The sequence below is a fragment of the Benincasa hispida genome, chromosome 6 (genome assembly GCF_009727055.1).
Source record: "Benincasa hispida cultivar B227 chromosome 6, ASM972705v1, whole genome shotgun sequence".
NCBI lineage: Eukaryota > Viridiplantae > Streptophyta > Magnoliopsida > Cucurbitales > Cucurbitaceae > Benincasa > Benincasa hispida.
This window is the reverse complement of record NC_052354.1, coordinates 9367322-9380490: the sequence shown is the minus strand read 5'-3', so window position 1 is coordinate 9380490 and position 13169 is coordinate 9367322. Positions and strand designations below refer to the sequence as shown.

The following is a 13169-nucleotide window of genomic DNA, read 5'->3' as shown; positions in this document are numbered from 1 at the left end:
GATTTTTATTCGTTTCTATCATTCTAAAAAAAGATTAAATTTGGTTTTTTTTAAATAGTTTCTCTTATTTTTTTATTTTTAAAAATCCCATAAACATTATAGTTACATTTATGATATGTTACATTTCCCTTTTTTTTTAATTACATTTAAAATTGTAAAAAAGAAAATTGCATTTAAAGGTATTTTACACCCAAAAAAACCACACAAAGGTTTCTAGATATATCTAGTTTTCTTCTTCATTTGACTCCGTTCATAGTCATACGTGGAAAAAGGAATTTATTGATAAATTTTTTTTAAAAAGAAAAAGAAAAAGAAAAAAAAAAACGTCGGCGGGCTACTCGTCGCGTTGAACGCCGACTCCAACCCATAAAGCGTCGCTCTTTTTTTATTTGTATCACCAAGGTCGGAAGTAGTTGAGCCTTGAGGAGGCTTAAAGGACAAATTTTTATTTTTTCAGCCAATTAAAGGATAATAATAATAATAAAAGTGGGTTGTGGAATGAAATTTAAATAAAAACCCTTTCTTTTTCTTTGACTTTCAACTCCATTTTCCCACTTATTTTTCCATTCAACCCCTCAATTCAAGCCTCTAATTTCAAACCCCTTCCTTCAAAAAAACTCACCTCCTGTTGTCCTCTTTCCCCAAAATTCTTCTTCCCTTTTCATTCCCATTTCTCAATTTTTGGTCTCATTTTTGTGGCTTTTTCTTTCTCTTTCTCTAATGGGTTGTGCTACCTCTAAGCAAAAGCGACGATGCCCCCATTGCCGGAATTCCATCACCCAAAGAAGCAACTCTCTTCACGCTCACCAATCTCCGCCGCCCCACTCCGACGGCTACCACGTCGTTGCCTTTTCCTCCTCCACTCTCGGCTCTCTCAAGCTCGAAAACATTCACTACGATAACAAAATCTACACCGCCGTTGATGTTCATGTTGATGAATCTCAATCTCCCCATCTCCAAATTATTCAAACCAAGAATGACGCTCCGATGGCCTTAATTGAGGCTAAAACTTGGTCTAATTTGATCAACGACAAAATTTCCAAAATTGCCCCCAGAACTCCGATCATGACGCCGCCCGGAGAACCCGAAACCATTAACGTTTGGGAAGTCATGGAAGGCCTCGACGACATTAGTCCCTTCCGTCCGACATGTCGTTCCCGAAGCTTCTCTTTCGATGTCAGTAGTACAATTCCGGTATGTGATTCCTTAGAACAGGGGAATTCGAATTTGAAGGATATTTCAATTAATGATTCCTCGTCTTCCTGGCTTCAACCAATGGGTAACAATCCTTCTTTTGTTGCGAAATTCATCTCAATTCAAATTATATTCAGATTATTCCTTTAACAATTTGAGCTTCTCTGTTTCAGATTTGGACCCTGATGTGATATCTTCGTTTCGGAAATCCTTTGAGGAGCGATCACCGGAGGACCCATTTGATCTCCGGCCACCAGAGGACGAATTACCGACCGGAAAACCCGCAGAGGGGAAAAACAGAGACAAAATAGTGGTGTACTTCACGAGTCTGAGAGGGGTTCGAAAGACATACGAGGATTGTTGTGAAGTGAGGATGATTCTGAAATCAATGGGAGCTCGAGTGGACGAACGGGATGTTTCGATGGACTCAGGGTTCAAACAGGAATTAAAGGATCTGCTCGGAGAAGGGATGAAGGGCGGCGGATTGCCGAGAGTGTTCGTGGGAGAAAAGTACATTGGTGGAGCAGAGGAAATTAGGAAGCTGCACGAAGATGGGGAGCTGGAGAAGATTCTGGAAGGGTGTGAGAAAGTGGAGGAGGAGGGCGGCGGCGGAGACGGCGGAGGGAGTTGTGAGGCATGTGGGGATGTGAGGTTTGTGCCATGTGAGACATGCAGTGGAAGCTGCAAAATTTACTGTGAAGAAGGTGAAGAGGAAGAAGAAGAAGAAGAAGAAGAAGAAGGTGGATTTCAGAGGTGTCCTGATTGTAATGAAAATGGGTTAATTCGTTGCCCCATTTGTTGTTCTTAGTGTGATTCAAACAAATTTTTCTATTTGTTTGTTCAGATTTTTGGTTTTGGGGTTAATTTTTCTGTTTGGATTGTTTGTTGTACAGTGAAGAAGAGGATTTTGGTTTGATTGGGAGAGTTGAGTGTGGATGTACAAATTTTCCAACTAATTACTAAGAAAATACAGCCTCATTTATTCAAGCTGTTATAATTGTGGCTTATAATAATAATAATAAAAAAAATAACTATAATGTTTTTTTTCTTATATTTCCTTTTAATTTGAGTTTGCTCACAATCATGGGGATGGGAAGCACAAAGTACAAAAGATGGGGTGAAAAAGGAGAGAGATGGTAGGTTTGCCACTTTTTGAGGAGGCAAAGAGAAGAAACCAATCAATATTAGGGAAAACAAACAACTTTGGTTGGATTTGTATCTCGAGTTTTAATCTTTTTTAGATGGTTTTCATCTTTCTTAAATAAAAGAATTGAATTCTAAAAACGAAAATATATTTTAAAAATTACTCTTTTTTGTTTTCAAAACCTAAATTGATATTTGAAAACATCGGTAGAAAGTATAATGAAAAAAAACAAAAATTTAGAGGTGAAAGAGATATTTATAGGCTTAATTTTTAAAAATTCAAAATAAAAAATCAAATGGTTACTACATGAGATTTTAATGTCTTTCTTATTTAACTTTAGTCTTTATCTATATTTATGAGTTATTAAGATAGATGTTATAAAATTAAATTTTGTAACTTAATAATGTAATAGAGGTTTTTTTAGTACAACATGTATGATTGATTCGAATCAATCACAAATCTCTTTATTGTTAATGTTGGGGGTTTGTATGCTTTGGTTTGATTTTGAGCAAAACTAGTGACTGAATCGAATAGGTCGATTTTCAAAAGTTTGAATCGGCTAAAATCGAAGTTAGGGTTCTTTTTTTAATAAAAAAATGTATATCTATTTTAGTTGGGCTAATGAGCTTTTCTCTATTTGCACCATAAGAGGAAATGTGGGCTGGTGGATTTATTTGGGAAACTAATAAATAAATATATATTAAATTCAGTTCGGTTCCAGTCTTTATGATCTTTTTAGCTATGAATTGAGATACGAATAGAGGATCTCGATTTTTTAAGCAATAAATCGAGAAATCATTAAAAATTAGAAAAATCAGATCGAACCAGTCGATTTAGTTCAATTCGTCGATTTGGACTGAATTTTGCACACTCCTAATTAACGTATGTCAATTAACCTATTCTAACTTTGATAAGTTATAGAAATTAACAGAAGAGTGATGTAGTAATCCAATAGTTATAATCATAATTAAAAAAATTGTAACATTTTAATAATCGGAAATGATTTTAAAAAATTTTAAAATCGCACTTTAAAAATTATTTAGAAAGAATTTTTTTCAGGTATCACTTCAAAAATTCTCTAAAAGGTTTTTTTTTTCTTAAAGGAAAAATCTCTTAAAAGTTATTTTCGACTTGTTATCCATCATTGAACTTTAATTTTATTCAATCCATTTGTTCAATTAAAATTTTAAATTTTAAAATTATAATTTTATATAGTTTTTTTTCAATATTATTAATAATAAAACATATTTATTCAATTAAAATTAATGGATTTGACACAACTTGTTAAATAATAAAATAACGTAGATAGCAAAATTTCTTTACACCTTTTTATAGAAAAATCAAAATTTCTTTACACAGTATATCATTCTATATTGTTGGCCCGTTACATAATGATCCAAGTAACAAACAGAAATATTAAAATGGGAAGGAAAGTGAGAAAAAATGTAAATTATCACTCATATATTTGTCACACAAAGTTAGACCAAGATTTGGGTTTTTTATTATTTTTTTTTTTAGATTTTATTTGTTTCATCGATTACTTCTCTCCCTCTTATTTAATTATTTAGGTATTTTTGACCATATATAGGATGAAAAAATTGAATCTCTAACTTTGAAGTTGATAATACAACTACTATGCTCATTTTGCATTTTTTCTTTATTAATAACACATTGGTTGATGTTCTTTTTTCCCCCTTTTTTTGGTTAAAAAAATGCTTTTGTCTTTCTTTCCATATGAGCTCAATGAGACTAGAGATGTCCACGGTTGGGACGGGGAGACCATTCCCCATCCCATCCCGCTCTTCATTTCATTCCCTATCATTGTGAAATTTGGGTATCGGGGCGGGGATTCCCATGGAAAATTCGTAGGAATCGGGTTCCCCGCGGAATTTTTTATTTTTATTTTTTTTGTAAAAAGCCAATTAATTTAAATCACTAATGTGAGTAAAGTTTAATTAAATAATTAACTTTATCATTAAATTGTTTATTATGATTAGTTTTATACGACAATTTGAATTTAAGGATAAATTACTCAAATTTTGGCCTAAAAAAACTAATTAATTTTTTTAGTGAAAAGAAATAAATATAAATCAAATTATTCACATATATAATCTAAAATTAGATATTAAATTCAAACATATTCAATATCTTTTCCAATAATTAACCAAATTTAAAATTTAGATGTAATATTTATATAATAGGAGTAGTAATAATAATAATAATAATAATAATAATAATAATAATAATAATATATAGCATTAGAAATTATACTAAATAAATATGTTAAAGCTAAATCGGTGGTGGGACAAGGAACGAGAGGGAGGCAGGATCGGGGAAATACAATTCCTCGTCACCGTTTAGTTCACGAGAAATTTTTTCTCCCACTCCCTCATCATTCTCCACCTAATCGAGGAATCTCCACCCCGTTCCAAGTGGGGTCCAGATCCCGCAGAAAAATTGACATCTCTAAATGAGAGCATCTTTTAAAGACCTTGTTTTACATTTCCTAGCTAAACCAAGAAAATTCAATACTAGTGGGTTGCTTTTTGCAACTTTTCTTTCAGTGTAATGTTTTTTAAATTTACAAAAATACAGATGGTGAATGGTCAACTATCATTTGGAGAGGTTGAGGAAACAAACATCGAGGAGAAGCTGAAACTCCCCAATTTGCTTCCATTTGGATTGATTCATAATATTTCAATACCTGGAGACCATTTCTTGTTTGATAGTAACATAATCTCTAAGAATAATGATAATATAATATGTCCACCTATTTAAAACAATTTAGACTATTACATTACATTATATAGCTCGTTACATTTTCAACCCATTGACTTCAATTATTAGCCTCTTGAATTAATTGTATGTGGTTTTAGGTGATTAGCATTTAAACTATAAAGTTCTTTGCATCACAAAAATTATAGGAACCCACCTCATAGACGCTATTTTTTTTTTTTTTTTTTTTTTTAAATTTTAAATACCTATTTAACATATTAATCACTGAAGTATAGTAGAGAATGACATCATTTCAAAAACCTACTTAAATTTAAGGAAATTCTATTGGTAGCAAATTGAGTTTAGGAATTTATAGTCGTGTCTTTTAAGAGTTCTGAATTTGTAAATGTGGCAAAAATAAGCTAGCCAACTTACCGCTGACGATGTACCAGACGAAGAAGAGGCAAAGCCATGAACAAGAAGCATAAAATACCCTTTCAAGAAGCAAATTGAGTTTAATGTTTTTTTTTTATGGCATTTGAAATCTTGTTTTTTTTTTAGTTATTTTTTTTAATTATTATTATTATTGAAAAGTAACTTATTTGCAAAAGTGTCATTCTTCATAATTTACTTAAATACCTTTAAAAGCACTTGAATATATCATCATTTTCAGCAGTTCTTTAGACAAATTTTGTAAGGGCTAATTGCGAAATGAGCAAAAACAAGTTATCAAAATGGAAGTTGTTGCATCTGTAGAAAGGGATTTCGTCATTGGAGATAATAAAGACGATATCAAGTGTATCAAATGTACATCAGTAGTGTATCAAATATATCAAGATATATTAAGTGTACATCAATAATGTATGAAGTGTATCAAGCGGTATCAAGTGTATCAAGTGTGTATCAAATGTATCCAAACACTTTTTATATTTACCATTTAAAATAGTGGTATGAGATTTTTTTTTGTTATTTTTGCAAAACCAAAAGGTCTAGGCTATGAACATAATATTTATAACTTGTTTTGTCCATTTTACAACTACCCCTTAAATTTACCACAATTCATCAACGTAATCAATGGTTTAAGATTTTTAATAATTTTTGGTCAAAGATAATGAGGATCCATTGAGATTTATTATTCATGTTGTTAAGTTACAAATGTTGAGGGTTGCTTAAGGTAAGATCCAAAGCCCACGGGTGGGCCGAAGCCCAAAAGGTATCGAAAAAGGGCATAGAAGAATGTGTACCAAAAGGAGAATGTCAGTGCCTCAGGGTTTGGATTGGCCATTGAGCTAGTAAATATATTACCAATCGAAAAATAATGAGCCAAGGCCGAATTGGCACTCTGCAACTTCGAGAGCCAAAAACGTCACTAACACCCATGTCGTTACATGCAACCATGAGTATGTGTCAGAGGAATGGCTTATAAATAGCCTTAAGTAATCACCTTATGAGAGCTATGACTTTTCTTCTTTTAATGTTTAGTTGAATTAGTTACTCTTAGTACTCACTTAAGCATCAAAATGCAATAGGTTCACCAGATTCGTGCAAGGATTTCTTACGCAAGTTAACTCGGACAATATTGAGATCAGACCACAAAAAAGGGCGAAAGTCAAAGTTACCGAACATCTGCAACAAAGTCCAACGTAGACGAGATCCTAGCGCCAAAAGATTTGATTCATATGATACTTCATTTTAGTTCATGAATTTGACTAGGGACCATGTACTTTAATGTCATATCATCTTAAACTAAAATAATAGTAAACTATATCTAGAACAATTGGCATAGAAATAGACTTTCATAATAGACTATACACTAAATTATTTTGGAATAAAATGTAAGGATTCAAATAAGAGCATATGGAGTTCCACAATGTTTTTGGTATATTTGGTTGGAATCATCTTAAAATTTTTTCAAGTACTGCCACTTATATAGAAGGAAAGTTGGGACTATAAGACACCAGGGTATTACAAATTATTCTGCTTTGTCTTCACCTTGCTTATCTCCTCTTTCAAATCATCTACTTTTTTTTCTTTTCGATGCACGGCTTTGCATTTCCTCCCTCACAAATAATCCAAGTATTTTTAGGGTTAAAACATATATACATATATAGAAAGTATAGATCGAGGAAGATCCACAGCTTTGAAAGCAAAATTCAATGCAACTTTGATGCTAAATCTCGATTATCAATTACTTTCTAAGGTTTACACGACGTCTAAATTCAAGCGTGCACTTATTGAAAAAATGAATGGAATCGACTGAAATTTGCTCAGAAACAATATATAGAAAGAAAGTAGGAAGTTTGAAATCACAGGAATAAGATCTAGAAAACTCTCCCCTATATAAAGAAGAGGAAAAAGAAATAGACAAAAAAGACTAGCTCACAGTAATATTAGATCTAAAAATAATGGATCTGAAATTAATTTTTAAAAATAATTTTAAACAATAGTAAAATTTAAATGGAAGTGTAATATATTTTATATGAAAATTAGTTGTTTTTTCACATAATTACTTGTCCATCCATTTGTCCACCCAAATGGCCGACAATGCGATCATGTAAGGAAAAATCCTACTTCCACCCCAACCATAATTTAGAATTTTCTTTACATTCTTTTGTATTTATACTCTTTTAGCGATACTTAATTTTTCATTGTGGGACAAAACCCCTTCTTTTCCCTAGTTGGTACTTAATACAATCAAACTATATATTTCTTCCTTAAATTTTGATGATTATATCTATTTTATCTCCGACTTTTAAGAAATTTCAATTAGTAATTATGCAACTCTAACGTTTGGATAGAAGAAACTAAATACTTTTTAAAAAATATTATAAAATTAGCAAGAGATATAGATGGATGAAACATATTCGAAATGAGAATGAGAAGCTGAATAATATAGGCATGTTTTGTAACTATTGTGGTTTATAAAAAATTAAACATATTTTATCTCAATTTCTTATCATGATTTGCATTTTTCTCAAGTAGAAGAGTTGAATTTTTAGCCAACTTCTAATTAAAAATACAAATTTTTTAAAACTAAATTTTTTTAGTTTTCAAAATTTGACTTGGTATTTGAAGACGTCGATAAAAGAATAGAAAATAAAACAAGAAATTTAGGAATTTTTTTATAGACTTTAATTTTTAAAATCTAGAAGCTAGAAACAAAATGCAATCAATTATATATTTGAAAAAAATGTAAAGATTGAATAGATACAAACAAAATTTAGAACCAAAATTAATAATTTAGCCATACTACTACATACTACTACTATACTCTATATGCGCCTCCAATTCCGGCTATGAAAACCACAAGGCAATGAAATAGGTTCCCCGTCAAATCAATGCAAAGTCACGGGTAGTGTCCATACTCCGATACTTTTATTTCGTTCTATATATATTTAATATGTTTGTTTCTTTTGTAGGATTTTACTTCTAAGATTCATCTAATATTAGTTTTTTTAAAATCTTATATATATATATATATAGGGTGAATCTACGAAGAGTTCAGGGTTAGAAGTATATTTTTTTTTACCTCCAAACGTTTTACATATATAAAATAAGAAACAACGTTGTATAATTACGTACGTAAAAAATGTTACGAAATGAGAGACACGCTTCTGGCCCTAGCTCCTTCATAGATCCACCCCTATATATGAATATATATATTTCATCAAATATAAAAAAGTATGTAGTTAATATTTGGAACGTATATATATTAACACATGTTTTCTAAAGTCAAATAACGGTACTTGCTCTGTTGGTGATCATGGACTTATAAATTTATGTAATATTTCATATAGAATTATTACTAAAGCTATCGCTAACAGACTTAAGCCTCTTTTGGAGCATTTGATTTTTGTGTGTCCGATTGCATGCATTCTTGGGCGTGCTATTCATGATAATATCATACTTGATCATGAATGTCTACACTTTCTTAAAAACCGCAAAATATGTAAAGAGGACTAGCTACTACTAAACTCGATCTTAATAAATTTCATGACCGAGTTGAGTGAGAATTCCTTTATAGTTTAATCAAATAGGAATTTGACCTCTCTTGGGTGTCTTTAATAAATGATTATATATCTTTTGCAAGTTTTGTTTTTTTGTTTTACTAAATGATGAAACTAAAGGGAATATTATTCCATCTAGAGGCCTCCATCAAAGAGATCCCTTTTCACCTTACTTATTTCTTTTTTGTTACTAAAGGTCTTTCTTCCTCAATTCAAAATGCTATATTAACTAACAGTTTATCAAGTCTGTTTAATAATTCTAGTCCTACTATTTCTCATTTATTGTTTGCTGACAATAGTTTTCTCATTTGCAAAGCTTCTGAAAAGGAGATGATTAACCTTAAGAATATCTTCATTCTTTACGAATTGGCATCAGGTGAAAGTATTAATTTTGATAAATCCTCTATGATTTTTTCTACTAATGTTAACCAAGATCATGCAGGGTTCTTAAGCATGGGTTGTTAGGCATTTCATACGTTGATAATTTAGGCCAATATTTGGGCCTTCGATTTTCACTTTCAAGGAACAAATCAACTGATTTCAATTTTATCAAAAAATGGGTCTTGAAAGCTGCCCAAAGATGGAAGAGATCATTTTTTTTTTAATTTTTTTTTTTCTGAAGTTGGGAAAGAAATTTTAATCAAGAGTGTTGGTCAATCACTTCCAACATATACCATGAGTTTATTTAGAAGCAATTTCATGAGGACATTAACAAATCATTTCAAGGTTTGGGTGGGGCTCAGAGAGTAAGAAGAAGAAGATTTATTGGATTAATTGGAAGAAGATGCATTTACCAAGGATTCAATCAGGTCTTAATTGCTAAACAAATGTGGAGGATTTTGATAATCAAAATACTCTGGTTTCTGTAGTACTCGAGCATTTATTTTGAAGATTGCTTAATATTGGAGGGTAATGTGGGTCCTAATTCTTGTTTTATCTAGAAAAGTTTTGTTTGGGGGAGAAATCTCTTGTCCAAAGGATTGCGTTACAGGGTGGGTGATGGCAATCTAGTCTATTTTTTTCTCGGACCCTTTGGCTTGCCAGACTAACTTTCTTCAAACCAATCTATTTTAACCTATTAGCTTCGTCCTTACCGGTGGCTGACTTTCTATTGATCATGTTCTGTTTGGATGCCAAAAAGCTGTTAATATCTAGTATCGATTCTCTGATTGTCCAATTATCTACGATGACTTCAATCTCAACTTCTCAGATGGATAGATTCAACGCGATAATTCTAGCTCTCACGGTGAACTTGAACTAATTGTCGTGATTTGTTGGAGCATCTGATCGGATTGTAATAAGGTGGTACATGATTCTCTTGTTGCTGACATATAAATTTAGGCTTCATGGATTCAAAATTACACTTATGAGTTTTCCAAGTGCAAGAATTTTTCAGATAAATGCCCTAAAACTCCAACAAATATTCTCTCTTCCTGCTGTACACATTGGTTATGTCCTCCAATTGATGTAATGAAACTTAATGTCGATGTTGCTTGGGGGAAGAATCCCTCAATTCTGGGTGTGGGAGTGGTATGTAGGAACCCAATTGGATTATTGACAGGCTTGGCGCTTGATTGTTTAACTTTTGCTTTAGAGCCCCCTTTGTCTGAAATGAAAGCGATATTAAAAGGTGTTTGTTTGGCAAGAATTAGGGGTTTCTTGAACATTATCATTGAATCCAACTGCTTAGAGACAATTAACTTGATAAATGGCAGATCATCCTCTCACTGCCAAGTTGAATGTTTAATAGTAGAGATTCTTGCACTTATTTCAGACTTTAATGCTATATCATTTGTTCATACTAGAAGGCATTTGAATGTTGTTGCTTGATAGCTTGTAGAAATACAAGCTATCGCAACCTTTTACTTAGAATAATGAGGATAGATGAGCAGAATGTGCAACGATAATACTAAGAATTTATGTTACTTGCGTTGATTTACACTAAAAATCCCAGCTGACCTCATATCATGCGTTATTCTGCGTCAAAGTGTTTATTTTGTAATTATCGCAGGAGTCAATTGCATGCGTCAATCTCACTGAAGAAAAGTTAGTCGCATGCACTGCCGCAACTACAAAATGATAACTATGATAGAAGTATGATCACAAAAAGTGGGTGGAGTATGTTGATCCTTCAGAAAGAAACGAATATGATCGCATACCTTGGGATATCTGAACTGCACAGCAGATCTTCTGACAAGCAATCATATTACCGACTCAAATCTACCCTGCCTACTCAGGATTAAGGTCAGATATCCCAAGGATATCTTCTTAGTGAGTTGGGAACTTCTGCTTATAAGGGTGGTCCTTTGATTTGTATGGGTGCGAGTGGCCAGATTGTCGACTCAAACCTACCACTTTGGGGATTCGTTTGATTGGGGAGTTGAGAACTCAGCTACACAAGATGAAATTCACTCATTCTCCAAAGCAGGGGTAAATAGATAGATTGCTCACTTAAAGGATGATTCTAGGGCTTGAACGATGTGGCGCCACACACTTTCTCATGACCCGAGAGGTGTTCACTCATAGTAGGACTATGATGTATTGTTCATTAGAGGAATCAGTAGTACTTAAGGAGTTAGATGTAACTACAGGGATAAAACGGTAAATTGGCACAACTGTATTTACGAGCGATTTGTGAAGGGTTATCGTACTATTGATTGGTTATATCCAATGGACACAAAATTATAATTGTAGTGAGAAGAGTGCAGCTGTCGATCTTTAGTGGAGTGCCCGATAGTTAACGGATGGTGGATTTTGTGATTAAAGAGTTTAGTCGGTTATTCACGTACCATTGAAGCTTCAAGCTACAAGTCTATAAGGTCCCCTTGGTAGCTCAATGGATTCAAGTTGAGAATAAGTTTTTGGGTTAGTTTGAAGTGTTCAAATTAATAAGAGGGAATTTGATTATATATGATATAATTAAATTGATTTGATGTATGAGATACATGTAGGAATGTATCAGCAACATCGGAAGCAACAAGGATCATTTAAGCACTCTGATTCATTAATTTTGGCAAAATATAAAGCATGCTCTTGCAGAAAACAAGTGAGTTTCATGACATACCTCTTGTAGAACTTCTTCAAAGCTTGTTTTCCAGCTGCAACAAATCTTGTTGCAGACCACCTCAAGATCTTCCCCACTATTCTCTTGGTGCTCTAGATTGAGTTGTAGGACTCAAAACAAACTTGAATCAAGGGATGAAGGAGAATTGCTTACAGTAGCAATCTAGTTGAAGAACTCTTTCTTCAGCATGAATTTTCTCTAAAATTCTCTCTTAATTTACTCCAAACTCTTCAATATATTGCAGATCAACATGCAAGGGAGAGAGTTGCATGAGTTGCAGCTCATGCTTGGAGTAACACAAGGCAATAGAGATGGATTTTGTGTGAGCAAGTAGAAGATGGATAATGGAAAACATGGTTTTTCCATTTGTGTTTTGTTTTTCAATTTTTCAATTTTATTACAAAATCAAAACTTGATTTCTTAAAAATCATTTTGATTTTAAAAACTGAAAAAGATAATTAATTTCATAAATTAATTTTTAAATAAAACTTAATTAATTTAATATCAAATATTAAATTAATTTTTACACACATCCATCTTTATATATTTAAATCAGATTTAAATATAAATTATCCTATTCCGTTTAATTCTCAAATTAAACACGTAATTATATCTCATATAATTACTAATTCCCTTAATTCTAATTTGAACGTTTCAAATTAACTTATCACGCTATTCTAGAGCTAGTTCGTTACGAGCTAGTAGGGGGACCTTGCGGACCTACAGATCATAAGCTCCAACGATCCGAGATCAATTGGCTAAACTCATTAGACCAAATTAATCCCCATTCGTTTACTAATGGGTCACTCACTAAAACCCATAGTTGCACTCCCCTCACTATAGTTATATTATGTCCACATGAAAGTCTAAATCCAATAAACTAAGACTCATGACTATTGCATGAGTACTTGAACTTTATGTGGAGACATAAGAGTGAATCAGGTTTGAGTAAATAGTCAAAATGATCTATGATACATGAATAAGTTTGGTACCTTATTCTGATAACACCATTGGATGCGGCCTACTCTGTAGTTATTACAAAGAG

General features: G+C 32.5%; 1 protein-coding gene across 1 annotated transcript; it reads left to right on the top strand.

Moving 5' to 3' along the window:
- The first annotated feature begins 523 nt into the window (after nt 1-523).
- On the top strand, nt 524-2181 carry LOC120080082 (uncharacterized protein At3g28850-like). Its single transcript, XM_039034637.1, has 2 exons — nt 524-1279; nt 1368-2181. Exons 1-2 carry the CDS (start codon nt 721-723, stop codon nt 2000-2002), a joined length of 1194 nt encoding a protein of 397 aa, XP_038890565.1. The 5' UTR covers nt 524-720; the 3' UTR covers nt 2003-2181.
- Nucleotides 2182-13169: the final 10988 nt, after the last annotated feature.